We start from the raw sequence: 26,353 nt of genomic DNA on the forward strand, positions 1-26,353 counted from the left end.
TGGCAAAAATCTGAAAAAAATTGACTGGAGTACATTTTACAAAGGCAACAAAAATTGACTTTTGCTTTCAAAGTTTTAAACAAAATCAGCAGAATCAATGCTCTCCATCATTAGTCTTTGAATTGCTGTATTAAATGTGAACACATTTTACATGTAATATGTATTTCATAGATGACCATGTCAATTATCATATATAGAGACTGATCAATGTTACAGTTTAACCATATTCAGAGAGTGTTACAAGCTGTTGTGTTGTGAAATCGAAGTAAGATTTGCATGGCACTAAGTAATCGTGAAGCTGATTTCCTAGCTGAAATGATAAATATACATGTGCACATTGTTGATGTATTTGTCTCTATTCATTGTTACTTTAATATTTTTCATCATTGATGATGATGATTTCTTATTGGAGTAGAAAATGCATGAGGGAAAATTGTGATTGTAAATTTTGAAGTATATGTGTTCAAACCTTTGCCCTTTGATTGAGCATACTGCACGCTGACAGATCCAAAGTCAAAATTGTGGACTCTTCTCAAGGTTGGGGTTTTGTGGGTGAATCGCGATTTTTATGTTTTATCATTTTAGCTGAGTTGGAGAGAATGTGGTGACTAATCATATTTTATACTTTGACAGTCAAATGCTCTGAGTTGGTTTCAAAATGTCACCACCAAAACAAATATTATTTATCAAATTTTAACACTAACCACAAATAGAATAGTTTCTCCCAAACATATATGTAAGAGTCTCGATCTAGTAATCCTATCACTTCTATCTGAGGATTGCAGATGCATGAAACTTAAGTAATAGATTTCATTACTTTGTACTTGAAGTAATCTGATTATTTATTTATTTATAATGCTCTGCTTTGCATCGAGCACTGTAATTTTCCACGAGGACATCTATATACTTTCATATATATATATATATATATATATATATATATATATATATATATATATTGCTAGACGTGGAACTTGTCGTGATTACTCTACAGACTGTTTCATGCGCTTGGCAATCGTCAGGAGTGATGTTGGCGGGCTCGTTGCTACCTATATATAGGGTCAGGTGTATATGCAAACGAGGCTGTTGTTCTGGCGCGTTCAAGTGTTAATGAGAAGGAATTTGCTTCTGTGTCTACATTTCGAAAGAAATTCTGTACGTTTGTTTAGCAGTGTCGACTTGTCCGAGTTGATAATGTGAAATTTCTCCGTGATGCAGAGGTTACAGCGTTTTGTCTTGGTTGAGTAAGGCTGGGCTCTGTCAATGATAGACCATGTGACGTTGTATTTGTGTCGCTGTCCTTGAGGGTCCATATGTATTTTGAGAGTTCCGTGCTGTTCCTGTGTTTTGATGTTTGAAAGTATATTTGTGATATGTATATCTTGTTTTGAAAGCTGAGTCCGTGAGTCCGATATAGTGCTTTGTATCATTGCTTGTATTTACGGTGGCTTTGTATACTACTGAAGGCGTGAGACAGTTTCCGGACAATGGGCAATCTTCTTTTTTGCGGCAGTTACATGGCTTGGTTGGTTTGTTGTCGTTGTGTAGGAGGTGGTTGTTATGGGCTCTGATGATACTGCCCATATTTCTTGTACAGCTGTAGCTGACTTTCACATTGTTTTTATTGAATATCTTGTGTAATGGATGTCCTTGCGGGAAGTGTAATTTAATGAGGTTCAGGAATCTTCTGCCGATGTTCGTTTTTACTGCTTTGTTGAATGGCGGGTTATACCAGATTATCTGCCTGCTTCGTGATCTTTTGGGGGCGCTGCCGGTCGGTGGTTGATTATATTTCATGTTGTGCTGATGGCCGCTTCTCTTGAGTGCTGTTTCGTATTCAGGGGCGGCCTTTTTGAATGTGGCTTCACAGTCCGATATGGTTGATATTCTTTTGTTGACGGAGATTGGAATTTGCTTTAGGATGGGTGGTGGATGGTTGGATCTTTTATCAACGTAAAGCAGCTGGTTATTTTCTTTGCTGTAAGGTTGGAATGTTCCATTTTGCAGGTTGAGTTTTACGTCGAGAAAATTTGTGGTCTTGATGTTTACTTGTATGGTGATGCGTAGGTCAAATGAATGGAACATGGAAATGATTTCTTTCTTCATTTTGTCGCACTGCCTTGGTGATCTGATGTTTGTGACTGCGAGGCCGTCGTCTCGGTAGAGGCCGACGTTGGTTTTTCCAAGTATTTGGCTGAGTGATGAGAGGGTGTATGCTCCGACCAGTTCGCATATCTCGGCCCCGTCAAAACTACCCATTGTCACGTCGAACATGTCGCCGGTAGAGCTTTTCTTGGACCATGCTGATTCTTTGTTATGTAGGATGGACTTTCTTGAGTGCATAATGATGTTCAACTCTTCATCTGTGATGTTGGTATATTTTTGTGCGTGGTGGATTGCGTCTGCTAGCAACTTCTTGGTGATTGAAGGGTAAAAGTCTATGATAGACTATATTATGGACAGTTGTACATTTATATATGTGTGTGTGTGTGTCTGTATGTGTAGCTTATGAAGCTCTCAGTGCAAGTTATCTGATAATGATACCATTGTTTCTATTCAGATTCGAAATGTAGACACAGAAGCAAATTCCTTCTCATTAACACTTGAACGCGCCAGAACAACAGCCTCGTTTGCATATACACCTGACCCTATATATAGGTAGCAACGAGCCCGCCAACATCACTCCTGACGATTGCCAAGCGCATGAAACAGTCTGTAGAGTAATCACGACAAGTTCCACGTCTAGCAATACCTATGCCCTGCGGAAACGCATCGAGCACTATACATTGCCTGAATTGACACCAAGCCACTGATATATATATATATATATATATATATATATATTATGGACAGTTGTACATTTATATATGTGTGTGTGTGTGTCTGTATGTGTAGCTTATGAAGCTCTCAGTGCAAGTTATCTGATAATGATACCATTGTTTCTATTCAGGAAGACCATCAGAATGAAGACATTTCTGCTAACAGATTTGAAGATAATGAAGTAAGTCTAGTAAAATAATGAATGGCTTTTTTAACCTGTTCACCCCAGATTCCCTATAAACAGGTCCACACTCACCATTGATAACAATGGGTTTGGGCTAAACCATGGTGGTGAAAAGGTTAAGTATAATGGTGTGGCACAACATATCATAATGTGTCAGTTGTCTATAGCATCACTCTGTCACTGGTTCATATTCAGCGAAATGTCCCAAATTGTCTCTGATTGGCACACACCGACTTATGGTGCTCAAATGTGCATCGTAAAAAGTTGATAACCTCAGTAAACTTTTAAATAGCTGGTAACAACAATGTCATGATTTGAAATCAAAGGGATGATATCAGCTGTAGCCTTTATTAATATTGTTTTTTGTTTTAGAATTCTTCTCGTACTTCTTTTAGTATGCTGAAATATTAGCCCGGTAGATGCAATGCATTATCAATGATTGTATACACCATGCTGTCATTGACATATAATTCTAATCTAGCAAGAATTTCATATGACAATTGTAATGTCAAGCATTACACACAAATACAGGCTGTATTGACAAAGTAGAATGCTTGGCATTTCAACATTATCATTGGGGTACCAAAAAGAACTGGCTTTTACAAACAGAAGAAAAATAACTGCAAATAAAAGAGCTTTAGGACTGTAAAAGATGTTAAAGGGATACAATCTTCGGAACTGCCCTTAAAGATTGTATGGGACCCATATGAACAATTTGAACACTGTATCCATAAGGTACAATAGTGATTGATTAAAGTTGAACATACCTGTCCTAACCTAAAAGAAATACGCAGTGTTCATTTCCCTTTATAGGTTTATTGGACAACTGTTTTGTCTGACATAAACAAATAAGGTTACATGCCAAGTCTTGTGTGTGCTTGTCAACTATGTAAATGTTGCAGCTATGATGATGAAGTGCATCTAGGTAGTTGTTTCTTTGCAAGGGTGTTGCTCTTCTAATTTGTTGAAATTATGACAAAATTGGGAAAATTACTATTTTTGAGCAATTTTGTCATTTTCGGTCAAAAAATCTTAAACAGTAGTTCCTTTTTAAAACCCCTGGACAGACAGCTTTCATATTTGGTACACAGACGTACAGAGATGACAATAGTTAGATATGTGGAAATTGTCCTGAAATATAAAAATTTGTATTTTTAAGACAATATTGTCATTTTTGGTCAAGAAAACTTGTTCTCAAAATTACTTGTTTGATAGCTTTGTAATTTGGTATAAAGTCCCTTGTTTGATAGCTTTGTAATTTGGTATTAAGTCCCGAAAGATGTTATTAGATAAATTTTCTGCTCAAAGTGTTGGGAAAACCCAAAAAATTGTATATTTTAGGTAATTTTCTTAGTTTGTGACCTTAAATGACCTACACCAACCCAGGATGTGTTGTGAGACAATTTTGAAGGCTGTGAACATAATTTTGTCATATTTGGTATCAATTTGTAGGAAAATTTGATCCAGAAAACAAAGCTCAGGTGATTTTTTTCATTTCGGACCAACTTTTCAACTTTTCTATGTAAGACATACAAGAACTGATGAAGAAATTTGGATCCAGGATAAATCCAGATGTTGTAATCAGAGGTTGTAAATGTACTTCCTGTCATTTGGTCTTACGTAATACCAAGGGGTGGAACAATTGATATTCAGGAGGGGCTAGGGTCTAGAAGATTGATGATGTAGCATTACTTTTTTACCAGATCCCTTGTACATTTTTTGCCCACTCCCACCTTTTCTTTTTATCAAGCCGCCTCTGTCTATTTTTTGTTGTTGACATTTGCTTATGTATTTAGGATATACTTGTCTCATTGCTATAGAAGTTGATATGCATGTTCCCTAGGATGACCTCCAGTACCTAAGTTGGAGACCTTATTTGCTTTTTTCATTCTTGTTTTTCCTGGTTTAAATATTTCTCGAATGGACCAATTCAAACCAAATGTGAGCACATAGTGTCCTTGACGGTATTTTTATGAATTTTTCTGTAATTTTTTGATAATTTTGGACCAAATGGTCATCACATTTCATTGGCTACAGTGTTTTCTCAAAATTTTGGCAAAAATCTGAGAAAAATTGATTGGGGTTTATTTTATGTAGAGGACAAAAATAGACTTTGACACTCAAAGGGTTAAAGTTTGTGGTAATATTATGGAATGACAGAGGTGAATACAGGCCCTGATTATCTGTGGACTCAAAATTCTATAAAAATATCTTTGAATTGACACTTCGCAAGTAATCTTTCATTTTCTTAAAAATTTCAGGAGTTGCGTTATTCACTTCGCTCTGTAGAAAGGAATGCACCTTGGGTACGACATATTTACATAGTCACCAATGGTCAGATACCATCTTGGTTAAATCTTGATAACCCAAGGTTAACTGTCATAACCCATGAGGTAAGTTAAAATACCTCGACACCAAGCAGCACGTAATCTGGATGATCTATGTTAGGATTTCATTCAACTGCTTCTTGTCATGGATTATTCAGCTGATTTCCATTTTCAATCATTTTCCATACCCTTGTAGCGTGCTACTTTGGCGTGTCTGTCAAAAAGAATGAATTTCCTTTCATTTGTTGTCTGGTAAGAGACTCCTTGTCAAATTATGCTATATGACTGGCCCTTTTATCAACATGTAATTGTTGGACTGTAATTATTGTGAAACACTTTGAATTAGCTGTATGCTTTTTAGCATTCTTGGATATTCATTTTGATCAGCAGGGTCTTTAATTTAGTTAAAAAGACATCCTAACCATAGTAAATATACGGAAAAGTTAAAATTACCTGGACCTTGAATTAGCAAACTGACAGACTTAGCTAAATTCACTAAAGTAGATTCTGGCTACAATGTCATGTTTTACAATATAACTCATGAATTAATTCTCATTCTTGGTGCCATGTAACAAATTGTTTCTCAATTGCAGGACATTTTTACCAACAAAAGCCATTTACCGACGTTTGCATCACCGGCTATAGAAAGCCACATCCACAAAATACCTGGCTTGTCTCAAAAATTCATCTACCTCAATGATGATGTGATGTTTGGCAAACCTGTGTGGCCTGACGATTTCTATACTCATGCCAATGGGCAAAAGGTAAATGATCATAATATGTAGAATGTGTTGTATATTAACCCTTTGAACGCCAAAGTCGACTTTTGTTGCCTTTATAGAATATGACATAGCCTGTATTTTTTTTACAGATCTAGAAAAGTTTTTTCGGATTTTTCCCAAAATTTTTGTCAAATATTGCAGCCATTGAAATGTTATAGTAGTCCTTTTGGTCCAAAATATCTAAAAATTACAGAAAAATTCATACAGATTGGTAAAACGTGACGCACAAATGTTGGTGTGAAAAATTACAGCACTCAAAGGGTTAATAGAACTAATCAACCTTATCATCAACTCAGTACACTGATTTTATTTAATGGGTAACTAGTGTAATGCAGCTCACACAATGTGACAGGTTTATGATTCTCTTAGGCACACTATAAAGAAAATGCTCCTAGTAATACAAATCTTTGCCACATCTTATGTTTACCTGTTTACATAGTCAATTAATACAGTGAGCACATGTCAGCCTAACAGTGCCATGGTTTCCCAAGCCGTTTGCTTTATAGGTAACTGTGCACAGCAGGTGTGCTGCCCATTCACCAAATAAATAACATGTACCATCAAACATCTTTACTCATGATAAGTAAGTTTTATCTTCTTGTACATATGGTTTAACCTGGAGTGAATACAAGCCCATAACTGGCATCCCTGTTTGCTGTTCCCTTTGTAACTTGAGTTGTTTGACTTGGAAATGAAAGATATTGAGTTATAATTTCATGTTTCTTATCATCACTTTTGATAGGTTTATTTGACATGGCCAGTTCCTAATTGCAATGAAGGTTGTCCATCATCATGGATCAAAGATGGATACTGTGATAAAGCTTGTAATACATCAGAGTGTGAATGGGATGGAGGTGATTGTGACGGTACGTGAAAATTACTGTGCCAGTGAGTGAATGGTATGGTAGTGATTATGACAGTGAGTGAATGGAATGGTGGTGATTGTTACAGTGAGTGAATGGGATGGTGGTGATTGTGACGGTAAGTGAAAATTATTGTTACAGTGAGTGAATGGGATGGTGGTGATTGTGACAGTGAGTGAATGAAATGGTGGTGATTGTTACAGTGAGTGAATGGGATGGTGGTGATTGTGACGGTAAGTGAAAATTATTGTTACAGTGAGTGAATGGGATGGTGGTGATTGTGACAGTGAGTGAATGGGATGGTGGTGATTGTAACAGTGAGTGAATGGAATGGTGGTGATTGTGACGGTAAGTGAATGGAATGGTGGTGATTGTGATGGTAAGTGAAGAAGATTGTGACAGTTAGTGAATGGGATGGTGGTGATTGTAACAGTGAGTGAATGGGATGGTGGTGATTATGACAGTGAGTGAATGGAATGGTGGTGATTGTGACAGTGAGTGAATGGGATGGTGGTGATTGTGACGGTAAGTGAAAATTATTGTTACAGTGAGTGAATGGAATGGTAGTGATTGTGACAGTGAGTGAATGGCATGGTGGTGATTGTGACAGTAAGTGAATGCGATGGTGGTGATTGTGACAGTGAGTGAATGGAATGGTGGTGATTGTAACAGTAAGTAAATGCGATGGTGGTGATTGTGACAGTGAGTGAATGGAATGGTGGTGATGGTGACGGTAAGTGAAAATGATTGTGACAGTGAGTGAATGGAATGGTGGTGATTGTGACAGTGAGTGAATGGAATGGTGGTGATTGTAACAGTAAGTGAATGGGATGGTGGTGATTGTGACGGTAAGTGAAAATGATTGTGACAGTGAGTGAATGGGATGGTGGTGATTGTGACGGTAAGTGAAAAAGATTGTGACAGTAAGTGAATGCGATGGTGGTGATTGTGACAGTGAGTGAATGGGATGGTGGTGATTGTGACGGTAAGTGAAAATGATTGTGACAGTGAGTGAATGGGATGGTGGTGATTGTGACAGTGAGTGAATGTGATGGTGGTGATTATGACAGTGAGTGAATGGAATGGTGGTGATTGTGACGGTAAGTGAAAATGATTGTGACAGTGAGTGAATGGGATGGTGGTGATTGTGACAGTGAGTGAATGGGATGGTGGTGATTGTGACGGTAAGTGAAAAAGATTGTGACAGTAAGTGAATGCTATGGTGGTGATTGTGACAGTGAGTGAATGGAATGGTGGTGATTGTGACGGTAAGTGAAGATTATTGTGACAGTGAGTGAATGGGATGGTGGTCATTGTAACAGTGAGTGAATGGGATGGTGGTGATTGTGATGGTAAGTGAAAAAGATTGTGACAGTGAGTGAATGGGATGGTGGTGATTGTGACAGTGAGTGAATGGAATGGTGGTGATTGTGACGGTAAGGGAAAATGATTGTGACAGTGAGTGAATGGGATGGTGGTGATTGTAACAGTGAGTGAATGGAATGGTGGTGATTGTGACTGTAAGTGAAAATGATTGTGACAGTGAGTGAATGGGATGGTGGTGATTGTGACAGTGAGTGAATGGAATGGTGGTGATTGTGAAGGTAAGTGAAAATGATTGTGACAGTGAGTGAATGGGAAGGTGGTGATTTTGAATGTAAGTGAAAAAGATTGTGACAGTGAGTGAATGGGATGGTGGTGATTGTGACAGTGAGTGAATGGGATGGTGGTGATTGTGACAGTAAGTGAATGCAATGGTGGTGATTGTGACAGTGAGTGAATGGAATGGTGGTGATTGTGACAGTAAGTGAATGCGATGGTGGTGATTGTGACAGTGAGTAAATGGAATGGTGGTGATGTTGACGGTAAGTGAAAATGATTGTGACAGTGAGTGAATGGAATGGTGGTGATTGTGACAGTGAGTGAATGGAATGGTGGTGATTGTAACAGTGAGTGAATGGGATGGTGGTGATTGTGACGGTAAGTGAAAAAGATTGTGACAGTAAGTGAATGCGATGGTGGTGATTGTGACAGTGAGTAAATGGAATGGTGGTGATTGTGACGGTAAGTGAAAATGATTGTGACAGTGAGTGAATGGGATGGTGGTGATTGTGACAGTGAGTGAATGGGATGGTGGTGATTGTAACAGTGAGTGAATGGGATGGTGGTGATTGTGACGGTAAGTGAAAAAGATTGTGACAGTAAGTGAATGCGATGGTGGTGATTGTGACAGTGAGTAAATGGAATGGTGGTGATTGTGACGGTAAGTGAAAATGATTGTGACAGTGAGTGAATGGGATGGTGGTGATTGTGACAGTGAGTGAATGGGATGGTTGTGATTATGACAGTGAGTGAATGGGATGGTGGTGATTGTGACGGGAAGTGAAAAAGATTGTGACAGTAAGTGAATGCGATGGTGGTGATTGTGACAGTGAGTGAATGGAATGGTGGTGATTGTGACGGTAAGTGAAAATGATTGTGACAGTGAGTGAATGGGATGGTGGTGATTGTAACAGTGAGTGAATGGGATGGTGGTGATTGTGATGGTAAGTGAAAATTATTGTGACAGTGAGTGAATGGGATGGTGGTGATTGTGACGGTAAGTGAAAATGATTGCGACAGTGAGTGAATGGGATGGTGGTGATTGTAACAGTGAGTGAATGGAATGGTGGTGATTGTGACTGTAAGTGAAAATGATTGTGACAGTGAGTGAATGGGATGGTGGTGATTGTGATAGTGAGTGAATGGAATGGTGGTGATTGTGACGGTAAGTGAAAATGATTGTGACAGTGAGTGAATGGGATGGTGGTGATTGTGAATGTAAGTGAAAAAGATTGTGACAGTGAGTGAATGGGATGGTGGTGATTATGACAGTGAGTGAATGGAATGGTGGTGATTGTGACAGTGAGTGAATTGAATGGTGGTGATTGTGACAGTGAGTGAATGGGAAGGTGGTGATTGTGAATGTAAGTGAAAAAGATTGTGACAGTGAGTGAATGGGATGGTGGTGATTATGACAGTGAGTGAATGGAATGGTGGTGATTGTGACAGTGAGTGAATTGAATGGTGGTGATTGTGAAAGTGAGTGAATGGGATGGTGGTGATTATGACAGTGAGTGAATGGAATGGTGGTGATTGTGACAGTGAGTGAATTGAATGGTGGTGATTGTGACAGTGAGTGAATGGGATGGTGGTGATTGTGACAGTGAGTGAAAATGATTGTGACAGTGAGTGAATGGGATGGTGGTGATTGTGACAGTGAGTGAATGGAATGGTGGTGATTGTGACAGTGAGTGAATTGAATGGTGGTGATTGTGACAGTGAGTGAATGGGATGGTGGTGATTATGACAGTGAGTGAATTGGATGGTGGTGATTATGACAGTGAGTGAATGGAATGGTGGTGATTGTGACAGTGAGTGAATGGGATGGTCGTGCTGTCTTTTTCAAACCATCACTTAGTCTAATGATATTATGTAAGATTCAAATGTGATTATTTTCTTTACAGGTATATCTGCTGATCATGCAGGGGGTGGCTGGGCAGCTGATACATCATCAAGTAAGTTAACAGATTACCTATTGAAAGTACATTTTTTCTTCCTAAATATACATTGGTGTAACAGTTTACCTTGTCAGTAGTCTAGAGATTGTCAAATTCAAAGTCTGAACTTCCTTTGACACATTATGTTGATACACTAGTCAGCCTAGCTTTACTCTTTAGCTGTTATCCTATCAGGCCTATCCCTTCTCTCATCTGCCAAATCAGTCAAATAGTATTCAGCCAAAATCAATAATTTTCACCTACTTGGCATGGTATTATAGAAGGTAAACAGAAAAATCATGCATACAGTATCATGTTTTCAGGGCCTTTAAATGTTGAAATCTTTATTAGAATGCAATATAAGGGACTTGTTATGTCTGACTAGTTTTACTAACTTGACCTTGGCCAAGGCAGAATAAGGGTTTCCAGAATTATTGCGATTTCACAGTTACCTTCTACATCCACTTGTTCCATCCATCAAGTACAGTTGATATTCTGTGAAAGGTGTTATATTTTAGCATGTTGACACAGCTATTGTTATTGTTGACAGTTTACTTTGAGTCCTGACATAAATTTAGATAATGAGAACAGTAATTTACATCACACGTACCGGTACATATTATGTTGACAATGCGAATACTGGGTATTTCAGTGTGGTGACAAGCCAATACAGGAATATCAATGTACTTCTGCAATCAGACCAAGACACTGTTGTTGTTACAGTGAATGTAATACAGAACTAGAAATCTGTGATTACATAATAGTCAGCCCAGTGACATAACACTAAATGGCAGAAAGTGAATGCCAGAGCTTAGTTTGCATATGATTTCTATAATATAAGGAACCCTAAAATGCAAAGTAAGCATTCCTATGTTGGTTTTTAGCTCATATTTGGTTTTATATATAAATACCAAAAAGAGCTTATTTGATGAGTCTGAGTGGCGTCTGTATGTCTGTATATTTGTGGGTATGTATGTGCGGATGTATGTCCGTCACACACAAAGGCTCCCATACCACCAAAGCTACCGTCTCAGTATTTGGTGTACAGGTAGATGTAGGGGTTGAGATGTGAATTTGTTCAAATGAACACATCAGTGTCAAAAATGTGCAAATGAGGTAAGAAAAATGGAAATACTGCAAGTGTGCAGGAGTGGTGGCAGTGAACTGAATCAGCCCACACATCTGAATAAGAGGATTTTGACCTTTAACATATTTGTATGCAGGGTACCTATTATGTTTGGGAGTGGTAGCAGTAACTGAAACAGCTAATTGGTCATTTCCTGTCATTGTTTATGAACTGTGACATATTAACAGATCTGCTGAAACCATGGATGTCTATTTTTGTACATCCATGGTAGAAAGATTCTCTGCTATGCATGTTGCTAAAGTTGACCTTCAGTACCTAAAGTTTCAGACCTTATTTACTTTTGTCATTCTTAATTTTCTGGTTTAAATATTTCTTGTTGTTTTTCTGGTTGCACTGTGCAGAAATTGTCATAACATCAACGTATAATTTTCCTGCACTGAACAGATAGAAATAACACTCATTGTTGATCTTTGGTATGTACCAATTGTGATCAAATTTGAGTGACACCTTATAATTGCGGTATTTTTAGTTCTTTGGACTGAAGGTCCAAGCAGGCTGAATGCAATAGCTTTTCATATGCTCTATGCCATATGCAATCAATAGCTGCATATAGAGATATCTCAAATATTATTCATTACCTTCTTCTTCAAGTTGGTGATATGGTCACCTATGCAAATATCTCCAGATCACTTTTTTAGCAACTATAGACTATAGTCTATAGAAGCTATTGGGATGGGTATCTGTCCGGCATCTGTCGTCAGTCTGTATGTATGTATGTATGTACGTATGTATGTCCGTTTGTGAGGCGTCCGTCCACTCAAATATCTTGAGAACAGCAGTACTTATGGATTTGATATTTGTTGTGTAGATAAAATATATGATTTTGAGAAACTGCTTTTATTAATTTTTTGATATTGTTGAAAATAGGCAAATTAGCGCCAAAAAAGAGGTTTTGGTAAATAATCTTCTTCTTCATAACCACTGGTCAGACAGCTTTGTTATTTGGTATACAGGTCCCTAGGGATGACCCAACTTAGATTTGTTAAAAGTGTAATGAAATATGGAAATCTGTATTTTTAAGGAATTGTTTTTCCATTTTTGGTCAGGTCATCCTGAAATGAACTATCAAAGATATCCACCTTCTTCATCAATACATGTGTCACAATAAGTTATTCTCCACATAACACAGCAGAGCTCTGTCAACTGTTGGGTTGCTTGTTTTTTCAAAACCGCTGGTCAGACAGCTTTAATATTTGGTTTACAAGTCCCTAGGATGACCTTAGTGAGATAATTTCATACAGTCAGGAAATACTTAATTTTGTATCCATGTCTATAGTAGCTTCAGGGACTTTGGCCCTATGTTTATTAATTTTTTTTCACTGAATCACTTTAAAGTCACCTTTTAGCTCACATTTGGTGTTGTATACATATGTTACATATACTAAAGACAGCTTATATGGTTTTTCAAACTTCAAACTTTGAATGTGTTAAAGTTTTTGTATACTGCATTTATATATAACAAATATTAAGGTGACAGAATTGCTGCAGTGACCATTGTAATTACCCTACTTAAAACAAGAAAATCATCAATTTATCAAAGTTAAGCAAGTTGTTCATTTCTGAATGATGACCAAGACCAATCCATGTCAGGCTTTATCATCACCGTAGGGGTAATTCATATCTTCAATAGGCATTTCTAGACCTTTGGTGGAGGGACTGTGCTCGTCTCAAATATTGTCAAAGTTGCAGTTGCTCTGGCAAACTATAAATAAGTGTTTTTGCTCATATGCAGATCTGTTCAAGTGTATGTCTGTGTATTTGCAATCTTTCTCCAACAATTTATTCAAGAAATATTTTGCTGAAAGACACTTCCCTGACCATAATCAATCTTATCATGATTTGATTGGTTTCATGGGTCTGTGCTATGGTAGACACTTGCAAAAAAGTGTCAACAATTATGAAATCAAAAAAGTTAATTACTGTAGTAATGTTGTACATTTAAAAAAAATAAAAATTCAATACTAAACTCAATACTTTTTATTTTGACAGTGTATTGTAATTCTGGTTGTGCTAATGGTTGGGTTGCTGATAGATACTGTGATCAGGTTGGTACTAGCTGCAATTTTTATCCAGTGCTTTGAATTTCAGTTGTGCAGAAGTGTTGCAGTAACCATGACAATTAAAATGTAGGCGACAGATCAAAGCCTGCATCATAATGGAGCATAGTGGATAAAAAAGGAACAAAAATTTATTGATGTTTTGATTGTACTCTGTGCAATGTTAAAACTTAAAGGTCACTTGATCATTTTGAAATCTAATGAATATCTGGTTTTGAATATTCGTGATGTTGATTTTATATTTTGCAGTCTTGCAATGTTGCAGAATGTGGTTTTGATGCTGGTGACTGTGGCTCACAAAACTTCAATAAATTATACTCTGTAGCAATTAAAAAAGACACTACCCATGTAATTCTGCCATCAGGTAAGATATGATGTTGAGTACCATATACTGTAAAGGAACGTGCTTTTCTATGCAGATCTTATTCTATTGTCCAGTTTGTGTATGCGTGTGTGTCTAAGATAGAAGGGTGGGGAGAGAGAGAAGATAGAGGGGAGAGGGAGAGAGAAGGGTTCAAGGAATAGAAAGTGAAGTCTAAAGTGTAAGCTTCCGAAAGCTATGTGGTACAACCTCAGACAATCAGCTTTCCTTTGACACTTTCAATTTTAACTAACATTGCATTGACTTATAGGTTATTGCTTCATATTGGCATTCATTGATTCCTGATGATCTTCTAGTGCAAAATATATATATATATATATATATATATATATATATATATATATATATATATATATATATATATATATATATATATATATATATTATTTTTTTTTTTTTTTTTTTTTTTTTTTTTTTTTTTTAATTTTTATTTTAACAGGTCTACAAGTTGCGTTCTTCAACTTGACTTCGATATATGGAGAAGGTTCAATCACTGCCGGCAAATATGATCACAATAATGCCATACGCACTGCCACTGTCAGTAATAAATTCAAGACAATTCATATGTTAGTATATGGTGGACATAATTCAACCAATGTTACTATCTATGTAGAAGGCAAAAATATTCAAGGTGAAGAAATTCAGGTAAGAATTTATACTCCAGAAATTGCCACCTTGAAGTACTCTCTGTAAGCCTACTCGTTTTTATTCATTGTCAGTCATACAAGTGAAATATTAGTTTCCATTAGTTTCTATTTCCATTAGTTTCCATTCATCGCAAGCTCCCCTCCTCCAAAACATTCCAAAAGTAAATAAAGACAATTATTTTCCAAAAAACCCATTCTGTAAAATATTTTGAATATCCATTGTGAAAATCATTCACAGGTAGCTTCAATACCTTTACTCGCATTTACATTTTATCAGGTCCTTTTATTTTGATATGAATACTTATAAAGATGCAACAATATCAGAACAATCAGAAAACTTGTAGATAGGAATACAGGTTAAAACTACTTGTTCAATACTGATTTTCAACTTTTCATGTTCCATACTTCTCTGTAATAGCTAGTCCAATTGCTTTTAAATTTATAGCCAGGTTTCGATGTGAAAAATAGTCTTTAAGCTATATATTGCACATTGACTCCTCGGTCTGTCTAATTCACAGTGAGTGGGGTTGTTGATAAATGCCGATAATACTGGGTGGTCATTATGTCTAAGTGCCATTGACGATATTTTTAGCTACTGGGATGGGTGTCCGTCCGGCGTCAGTATGTATGTATGTATGTATGTATGTATGTATGTATGTATGTATGTATGTATGTATGTATGTATGTATGTATTTATGTCTGTTTGAGAGGATGTCTGTCCACTCAAATATCTTGAGAACCGCAGTACTTACAGATTTGATATTTGTTGTGTAGATGCAAAATATGATTATGAGGTACTAGCTGTTTAGGAAATACTTAATTTTGTATCCATGTCTATAGTAGCTTCAGGGACATTGTCCCTATGTTTCACCCTTGTCTTACTTTCTTTTCTGTGACTGTGTTTGCAAGGGTTTTTTTTGTCACACTTCTGAATTAGAAATAAAGTATTATTATTATTATTATTATCTTTTGCTTTTTATTATTATTAGCTCACACTTGGTATATGTATATATACCAAAAGAGAGCTTATATGGTGGGTTAAAGGCGTCTGTATGTATGTATGTATGTATGTATGTATGCATGTACCGGTATGTATGTATCTTATGATAGTCTGTGCAGATGTGTGTCTGTCCACACCGAAAACTAAACCGCAGCACCTACCATCTTAGTGTTTAGTGTGCAGGTGCACCCAGTGGTGATGTAAATTTGTTCAAATAAACATGTCAGTGTCAAAATTATGCAAATGAGGTAGAAAAAAAGAAAAACCCAGCATAATGCTAAAATTCAGTAACCACATGCCAGATTTGGTTGAAACTTGGTATGCAGGTTTTTTATGGTAACTTCAGTAAATTTGTTCAAATCGCAGTGAAATTGTCACAGTTGTATTTTTTAGGCGATTTTACCTGTTTTTTGTCAAAAAATCTTCCCTGAAACTGCTTGTTCCATTACTTTGAAACTTATTATGCATTATCCTAGGGTATACCTCTGTTAAATTTGTTAAAATTTTGGTGAAATTTTGATATTTAAATTTATGGTGTAATTTTTCCCATTTTTGGTCAAAAATAAATTTTCTCTGAAATCGCTGATCCAATTGTTTTGAAACTTAGTATGTATGTTCCCAGGGGTAAACTTATAAGTATACTCACTCTGGCCTGCCACATCAAACCGAATGTGAGCCATGTGTCATTGACACTGTTTATTATTAAAAATAATCTACAACATATTCAGAAATATTCAAATATGTCCCATGTTTAAAGGTATTCCCTTAACCCTTTGAGTGCTGTAAATTTTCCCTCAAAAATTTTTTGTGCAAAATTTTACCAATTTTTAATGATTTTTTTGTGATTTTTTGACAATTGCAGATCAAATTTACATTACTTTTAATTAACTATAATTGATCAAAATTTTGGAAAAAATTCTAAAAAAAATTGTTAGGGTTACATTTTATAGAGGCAGCTAAAATTGACTTCGGCGTTCAAAGGGTTAATTGACAAACCAGCCACACCTATTATCAAAATTATTCCCCACCAGCTGGCTTATTTTGTTTAACTCATCAGTCTTTCTGGATCAATTAAATTTGAAGTGTTGGAATTGATGGTGTGTTGTCCTGACTTGTCTACTGTCAGATGAAGAAAAGTTATGCTTTGAATACATATCAATTCTTTTAGTCATGAAATGTTACTACTTCAGCTGTTCTTGGCAAAATTAGTACTAAAATATCTCGTGAGAGTTCAAAATATTGATGTATTGTTACAACTTGTGTTAGTTAGTCTTCATCATGCCTTGTGTCTTGTGTTTTGAAGGTGTCTTTCAATGTGAGTGTCAACACCAATCCAGCCAAAGGAGCTGTGGTAGTCAATGCTGAGATGCTGAAAATCAGAGAACAGACAAAACAAAATGAAACCAATTCATCGACAAAACAAAAATCAGATGAAGACAGAGAAGAATTATTGATATTTGATGATATACCTGAACAACAGAGGTAATGTCTGTATTATTAATTCGTGATTATTAAATTTGATAAACACATTTAAATGAACATCCAGGAACCATGTGGGCTTATATAACACCTATAGCAGAATCATATGAGAATACTTCAAAATTTCAAAAGGAATTTAGGGTGCAGTTATTACTTAGCTATTAACTGTAGCATAATTTAGTTGAGAATTCAGTTTTTGCAACAACTTGTATCACAGATTAAGTCTGAGCACCAGCAAGAATTACCAACTGATTACCCAGTATGAGCCAGGCAATTATGGCAGCCAGTAACTTAAGTAAGAATTGCCAATGGTCTACCCAGTATGACCCAGGCAATTATGGCAGCTAGTAAGAATTACCAACTGATTACCCAGTATGAGCCAGGCAATTATGGCAGCCAGTAAGAATTGCCAATGGAATACCCAGTATGACCCAGGCAATTATGGCAGCCAGTAAGAATTGCCAATGGCCTACCCATTATGAGCCCAGGCAATTATGGCAGCCAGTAAGAATTGCCAATGGCCTACCCATTATGACCAAGGCAATTATGGCACCCAGTAAGAATTACCAATGGAATACCCAGTATGACCAAGGCAACTATGGCAGCCGGTAGGAATTGCCAATGGCCTACCCAGTATGACCCAGGCAATTATGGCAGCCAGTAAGAATTGCCAATGGCCTACCCATTATGAGCCCAGGCAATTATGGCACCCAGTAAGAATTACCAATGGCCTACCCATTATGACCAAGGCAACTATGGCAGCCGTAAGAATTGCCAATGGCCTACCCAGTATGACCAGGCAATTATGGCAGCCAGTAAGAATTGCCAATGGCCTACCCATTATGACCAAGGCAATTATGGCAGCCAGTAAGAATTGCCAATGGACTACCCAGTATGACCCAGGCAATTATGGCAGCCAGTAAGAATTGCCAATGGCCTACCAATTATGACCCAGGCAATTATGGCAGCCAGTAAGAATTGCCAATGGCCTACCCAGTATGACCCAGGCAATTATGGCAGCTAGTGAGAGTTGCCAATGGATTACCCAATATGACCAAGGCAATTATGGCAGCCAGTAAGAATTGGCCTACCCATTATGACCAAGGAAATTGTGGCAGCTAGTGAGAGTTGCCAATGGTCTACCCAGTATGACCAAGGCAATGATGAAAGCCAATTAGAATGGCCAATAGACAACCCAGTATGAGCCAGGCAATTATGGCAGCCAGTAAGAATTGCCAATGGCCTACCCATTATGAGCCCAGGCAATTATGGCAGCCAGTAAGAATTGCCAATGGCCTACCCATTATGACCAAGGCAATTATGGCACCCAGTAAGAATTACCAATGGATTACCCAGTATGACCAAGGCAACTATGGCAGCCGGTAGGAATTGCCAATGGCCTACCCAGTATGACCCAGGCAATTATGGCAGCCAGTAAGAATTGCCAATGGCCTACCCATTATGAGCCCAGGCAATTATGGCACCCAGTAAGAATTACCAATGGCCTACCCATTATGACCAAGGCAACTATGGCAGCCGGTAAGAATTGCCAATGGCCTACCCAGTATGACCCAGGCAATTATGGCAGCCAGTAAGAATTGCCAATGGCCTACCCATTATGACCAAGGCAATTATGGCAGCCAGTAAGAATTGCCAATGGTCTACCCAGTATGACCCAGGCAATTATGGCAGCCAGTAAGAATTGCCAATGGCCTACCCATTATGACCCAGGCAATTATGGCAGCCAGTAAGAATTGCCAATGGACTACCCAGTATGACCCAGGCAATTATGGCAGCTAGTGAGAGTTGCCAATGGATTACCCAATATGACCAAGGCAATTATGGCAGCCAGTAAGAATTGGCCTACCCATTATGACCAAGGAAATTGTGGCAGCTAGTGAGAGTTGCCAATGGTCTACCCAGTATGACCAAGGCAATGATGAAAGCCAATTAGAATGGCCAATAGACAACCCAGTATGAGCCAGGCAATTATGGCAGCCAGTAAGAATTGCCAATGGATTACCCAGTATGACCCAGGCAATTATGGCGGCCAGTAAGAATTACCAAATAATTACCCAGGTGACCTAGGCAATTATGGCAGGCTGTGAGAGTTGCTAATGGACTACCAATTATGACCCAGGCAATTATGGAAGCCAGTTAGAATGGCCAATGGACAACCCAGTATGAGCCAGGCAATTATGGCACCCAATAAGAATTGCCAGTGGCCTACCCAGTATGACCAAGGCAATTATGGCAGCCATTAAGAATTGCCAATAGCCTACCCAGTATGACCCAGGCAATTATGGCAGCCAGTAAGAATTGCCAATGGCCTACCCATTATGAGCCCAGGCAATTATGGCAGCCAGTTAGAATTGCCAATGGCCTACCCACTATGACCAAGGCAATTATGGCAGCCAGTAAGAATTGCCAATGGCCTAACCATTATGACCAAGGCAATTATGGCAGCCAGTAAGAATTGCCAATGGCCTACCCATTATGACCAAGGCAACTATGGCAGCCAGTAAGAATTGTCATTGGCCTACCCATTATGAGCCCAGGCAATTATGGCAGCCAGTAAGAATTGCCAATGGCCTACCCATTATGACCAGGCAATTATGGCAGCCAGTAAGAATTGCCAATGGCCTACCCAGTATGACCAAGGCAATTATGGCAGCCAGTAAGAATTGCCAATGGCCTAACCATTATGACCAAGGCAATTATGGCAGCCAGTAAGAATTGCCAATGGCCTACCCACTATGACCAAGGCAATTATGGCAGCCAGTAAGAATTGCCAATGGCCTACCTTTTATAACCAAGTCAATTATGGCAGCCACTAAGAATTGCCAATGGCCTACCCATTATGACCAAGGCAATTATGGCAGCCAGTTAGAATGGCCAAGTGACAACCCAGTATGAGCCAGGCAATTATGGCAGCCAGTAAGAATTACCAATTCATTACCCAGTATGACCAAGGCAATTATGGCAGCTAGTTATAATTTGCAATTGATTACTCAGTATGATTGAGGCAATTATTTCATCTACTGTAGTAAGAAATGCTAATTGATTACCCAGTATTCCCATGTAATTATTGCAGCTAGTAAGAATTGCCAATAGACTTCATAGTATGACTGGCCAATTATAGCCTCCGGTAAGAATTGCCAATGGACTACCCATTATGACCAAGGCAATCATGGCAGCCAGTTAGAACTGCCGATGGACAACCCAGTGTGACCTAGGCAATTATGGCAGCCAGTAAGAATTGTCAATGAACTACCCAGTGTGACCTTGGTAATTATGGCTGCAAATGTAAGTAATTTGTGGAGATAATAAGCACGCATTTGAGAGTGAAACACAATGAAGAGATCATACTTGGATATCACAGAAATCAAGTATGTATATTGAAGTGTCCTGTTACAGATTGAATTGCCTTTGAAAAGTGTTTCATGTTTATTCATATTCAAAATAAATTATTGGCCATCCTTCATGATGTGCCATACACTGCCTGTTCTTTTTGGGTGATTCAATATCAATGTTGACTTGTCCATGTATTGTACCCCAAATGAAGACAAGTCCATGTATTGTACCCCAAATGAAGACAAGTCCATGTATTGTACCCCAAATGAAGACAAGTCCATGTGTTGTACACCGAATGACGACAAGTTCATGTACATGTATTGTACCCCAAATGAAGACAAGTTGGATTGTACCCCAAATGAAGACAAGTCCATGTATTGTACCCCAAATGAAGACAAGTCGGATTGTACCCCAAATGAAGACAAGTCGGATTGTACCCCAATGACATTGTTAATGCTGCTCATGGCCCAAGTATTTCTTGTATTAAAAGTGCCCCTCAAATAGCCTTACACATGCTTAGATCACTCGTAATTGTCTTTTGACTTGACATATTTATTTCTCCAGTGGTTCATTAGCCATGTTTGCTGGATAGACAAATATATGTGCGACAATTTTCACTTCCTAAAAGTTAACCTGGTCAAAGATTGCTCAGTCTTTGAGTACTTCTGTTAATTACGTATTTCTGATCTATTCTGATAGTGACAATTAGACAGGGCCTCCATTTTTAAAGCATCAGGTGCTTGTTATGAGGAAATCCATTTCAGTTTCATGGTCCGCAATCCCTGCTCTGAATATGAATAGAATTCACTTCCTCCTGGTATGCAATCCATCTTAAGGAAATGTCAAACATTAATCCTGGATTTTGCATGCTACGCAAACGTTATGATTAAAATACATCATTACCTCTGGTGAAGTTATTCCAATGGTGTACAAACGGGAAAGACCATTGACAAATAGCTAAGACATGAAAAGTATTTAACCCTTTGAGCGCTATAATTTTCTCCTGCCAAAATTTTAGTGCAAAATTTTACCAATTTTAAGAATTTTTCTGTAATTTTTTGATAATTTTGGACCAAATGGACATCACATTTCATTGGCTACAGTTCGTTATCAAAATTTTGACAAGAATCTGAAAAAAATTGACAACAGTATATTTTCTAAAGGTGACAAAAATTGACTTGGCGCTCAAAGGGTTAAACTTGCTGTAAATTCCAACAAAACATGAAGATTGAGTACATTTACATCAATACTTTATTAACTTTTATTTTAATGATATTTAACAGCGACTTTGGATATGATTTTGCATTTCAGAGCTCCCAAAGCTAAATTTTTGACAGATAATACCAGGTTAGACTTGACTGAAGATTTAGATGAAAAGCTGAAATCACTGCCTGTAGAAATATCATGGGTCATCACAGAGCTTCGGGAACAAGTTGATAAGGGTATGTCTACAAGGAAGTCACAGAACTTAATTGCTTTAATTGGGAGTATAATAATAATAGTGAAAACAGCAAAAATATTATAAATCAGATGTTATGAAGAACTCCATGTAAATATCTTTTACATATGTCATAATGGTATGCTTCCTGTCTGTAACTAACAATTTCATGAGTTTGATACTTTGTTACTGTATTATGGATAATACGTAGTTCCCTAGATGTTACAAATTGAGTCTTCTTGCATATTTGTTATATTCTTGTTGTGAAATTCACAGACGTGAAGTTTCATCTCCAGCCTGAATGATGTGCTTGAATGAAAACAATATGCGCTAGATCATTGTCTCTCACACCACATCTTATTCAGTAACTTCTCAAACACAAATCAATAAACAGTTCCCTTCCCATTAGAATCAATCTGTGATGCTGCCAAATCAATGTGTGATGCTGCCAAAGTGAATCAATCTATGATGCATAAAATGTTGTATTTTCAGTGTCATGTTTTTCTTACTGTAAGAATGATACTAATTATTTGATAGCATTGGTCTTTGCACAACCTAACATCAAAACTGTCAAAAAGAAAATGGGTTCTGAAAGTAAAGATTTTTCTATTCTAATTTTATAAGAGGGTATTAAATGTTTGAAGACAGTGATTGGATCACACTGGTAGATTGTAGCAAAGACAATGATTGGATCACACTGATAGGTTGTAGCAAAGACAGTGATGGGATACACTGATAGGTTGTAGCAAAGACAGTGATTGGATCACACAGATAGGTTGTAGCAAAGACAATGATTGGATCACACTGATAGGTTGTAGCAAAGACAGTGATTGGATCACACTGATAGGTTGTAGCAAAGACAATGATTGGATCACACTGATAGGTTGTAGCAAAGACAGTGATTGGATCACACTGATAGGTTGTAGCAAAGACAGTGATGGGATTACACTGATAGATTGTAGCAAAGATAATGATTGGATCACACAGATAGGTTGTAGCAAAGACAGTGATGGGATCACACTGATAGGTTGTAGCAAAGACAGTGATGGGATTACACTGATAGATTGTAGCAAAGACAGTGATTGGATTACACTGATAGGTTGTAGCAAAGACAGTGATGGGATTACACTGATAGATTGTAGCAAAGACAGTGATTGGATCACACTGATAGGTTGTAGCAAAGACAGTGATGGGATTACACTGATAGGTTGTAGCAAAGACAGTGATGGGATTACACTGATAGGTTGTAGCAAAGACAGTGATGGGATTACACTGATAGATTGTAGCAAAGACAGTGATTGGATTACACTGATAGGTTGTAGCAAAGACAGTGATTGGATCACACTGATAGATTGTAGCAAAGACAGTGATTGGATTACACTGATGGGTTGTAGCAAAGACAGTGATTGGATCACACTAATAGGTTGTAGCAAAGACAGTGATTGGATCACACTGATAGATTGTAGCAAAGACAGTGATTGGATTACACTGATAGGTTGTAGCAAAGACAGTGATTGGATCACACTGATAGGTTGTAGCAAAGACAGTGATTGGATCACACTGATAGGTTGTAGCAAAGACAGTGATGGGATTACACTGATAGGTTGTAGCAAAGACAGTGATGGGATTACACTGATAGATTGTAGCAAAGACAGTGATTGGATTACACTGATAGGTTGTAGCAAAGACAGTGATTGGATCACACTGATAGGTTGTAGCAAAGACAGTGATTGGATCACACTGATAGGTTGTAGCAAAGACAGTGATGGGATTACACTGATAGATTGTAGCAAAGACAGTGATTGGATTACACTGATAGGTTGTAGCAAAGACAGTGATGGGATTACACTGATAGGTTGTAGCAAAGACAGTGATTGGATCACACTGATAGATTGTAGCAAAGACAGTGATTGGATCACACTGATAGGTTGTAGCAAAGACAGTGATTGGATCACACTGATAGGTTGTAGCAAAGACAGTGATGGGATTACACTGATGGATTATAGCAAAGACAGTGATTGGATTACACTGATAGGTTGTAGCAAAGACAGTGATGGGATTACACTGATAGGTTGTAGCAAAGACAGTGATTGGATCACACTGATAGGTTGTAGCAAAGACAGTGATGGGATTACACTGATAGGTTGTAGCAAAGACAGTGATTGGATCACACTGATAGGTTGTAGCAAAGACAGTGATTGGATCACACTGATAGGTTGTAGCAAAGACAGTGATTGGATCACACTGATAGATTGTAGCAAAGACAGTGATTGGATCACACTGATAGATTGTAGCAAAGACAGTGATTGGATCACACTGATAGATTGTAGCAAAGACAGTGATTGGATCACACTGATAGATTGTAGCAAAGACAGTGATTGGATCACACTGATAGGTTGTAGCAAAGACAGTGATGGGATTACACTGATGGGTTGTAGCAAAGACAGTGATTGGATCACACTGATAGGTTGTAGCAAAGACAGTGATTGGATTACACTGATAGATTGTAGCAAAGACAGTGATTGGATTACACTGATAGGTTGTAGCAAAGATAGTGTTTGGATCACGCTGATTGGATGCTTAATATTTGCACCAAGTTGTTATGCAAGTCCAGAAGTCCAGTTTTGTAATATCTACTGCATTATTTCTATCTAGATGACTTAAAACCTTCACAAATATTGTTTTTACTTATCTATGTTTATAATTTTTTGCTTATCTTTCTTTGTTTCAAAGGTGACCTGACTGAAAAAGGATTTCTAAAAAGAAAACAAAGAATCGTAGAGAATTACATTAAAACAGGAGAACTGCCATTGATTCCAAAAAAACGTGAGAAAGTCAGTAATGACGATTCAGAAAGGAGATTGGATAGAAAGGAAAATGAAGTTAATTTTGAAGAAAAAGCAAAGAGTCTTGAAGATGATAAAGTCAAACTTTTAGATAAATTAGGAGGGTTAAAGGAAGAAGCCATGATGCAATTAGGAGTTGGTGATGGAAATGTGAAAGAGTGGAAAGGGGAAGTTCAGGAGAAACAAATAGAGGGACAGATAAAAGAGGAGAAAAAAGAGGAGAGAAAAGAAGATGATGATGTAGTGCACCTCATTGATGGACAACAGAAAGATGAAAATAATAATCTTGTAAAGATTCAGGAAGACATGCATGTTGAAATGAAGGGCTTTGAGAGAAAAATTCCTATACAGATAGAAGATGAAATGAAGAATGCTGAGATAGAAGATGATAAAACATTAAAAAACAAAGCGGCAGATACAGCAAATAAGGAACAAGATGTGAAATTACCTCAGAATTATGAAAATAAGGTCCTTAAACTGAACCAATCTGACCCACATGAAAAGGAACAAGAAAATCAACATATGCGTAAAAGTAATGAAATTTCTCAAGACGATGAGTTAAGGGTAAAACTGAGGAAGCTTGAACTGAATATAGAAAGTGATGGAAATCAGAAACTTGATGGAATGAACCAAGATGAGAAAACTATTAATGTTACCAAAAAAGAAATGAAAGCAGCAATGAATAATGGTAAAATTATCAAAGGACTTCAAAAAATCAAAATGTCAAATAAAAATGTCAAATTGATGGTGAACAATAGTGTGGATTGGCAGAAGAGGAAACTTCTAACTGTTGACAAACAGGAAATGATTGAATTTATGATCGGAAATGAAGATATATTAAAACAAAGAAGCTTCCTCCCATGGGAAAAACAAGATATTTTAAGAGTTATCACAAAGGTTAGTAGAATTCACATTCAATTTTACTATTTATATTGAACCAAAATGAAGCAGACAATTTCTATTGATGTTTAGCAGCTGTTGCTGATCTACACTTTAGTAAATTGTGTATATTTAGTGGCCTACTCTGATATTAATATACTTAAATGAAGTCTTGACAACTTATTCCAAGAGTTTCAACACCTCACATATGAAGGAAAGGGAATGCTATTTTACTCAGATGTCCCTTTGTATCAAACCATCATAAATAGCTGTATTACATGCCATATTATATATTATAGCCCAAACATGAAACTATGTGCCCGAGGGTAGGTGACCATTTGCCCGGCGTAAGGAGGGCAAATGGTCTCCTGCCCTGAGGGTACATAGTCTCATGTTTGGGCTATAATGTTTTTATTATATGCCTCTCTTAAAGGCAGGGGGAGCCTATAAATACCCCCTATCTCCCTGGGGATTCATAATCCAACATGAGTGGCACATGGTAACAACGTCAACGAATGCTCCCGAAAATCTGGATCTTTCAACAACCATGGTGTAAATTAAAGCACTGTTCCAACATATTACGTTTTGTGAATACCTGTGGCATCACCC

At 37.5% G+C, this 26,353-nt stretch overlaps 1 protein-coding gene across 2 annotated transcripts in view; it reads left to right on the forward strand.

The window, feature by feature from the left end:
• The window catches only part of LOC139116119 (N-acetylglucosamine-1-phosphotransferase subunits alpha/beta-like), a 119,580-nt gene that overhangs the window by 34,978 nt on the left and 58,249 nt on the right, over positions 1–26,353 (forward strand). For both annotated transcript variants that reach the window (XM_070678776.1, XM_070678700.1), the window contains exons 9-19: positions 2,951–3,001; positions 5,266–5,397; positions 5,925–6,095; positions 6,856–6,979; positions 10,483–10,533; positions 13,652–13,707; positions 13,969–14,083; positions 14,541–14,746; positions 17,052–17,230; positions 21,893–22,023; positions 24,753–25,762. In XM_070678776.1, the coding sequence (XP_070534877.1) occupies positions 2,951–3,001; positions 5,266–5,397; positions 5,925–6,095; positions 6,856–6,979; positions 10,483–10,533; positions 13,652–13,707; positions 13,969–14,083; positions 14,541–14,746; positions 17,052–17,230; positions 21,893–22,023; positions 24,753–25,762 (2,226 nt within the window). The remainder of the gene's footprint in view (positions 1–2,950; positions 3,002–5,265; positions 5,398–5,924; positions 6,096–6,855; positions 6,980–10,482; positions 10,534–13,651; positions 13,708–13,968; positions 14,084–14,540; positions 14,747–17,051; positions 17,231–21,892; positions 22,024–24,752; positions 25,763–26,353) is intronic.

The sequence above is a fragment of the Ptychodera flava genome, chromosome 1 (assembly GCF_041260155.1).
Source record: "Ptychodera flava strain L36383 chromosome 1, AS_Pfla_20210202, whole genome shotgun sequence".
Lineage (NCBI taxonomy): Eukaryota > Metazoa > Hemichordata > Enteropneusta > Ptychoderidae > Ptychodera > Ptychodera flava.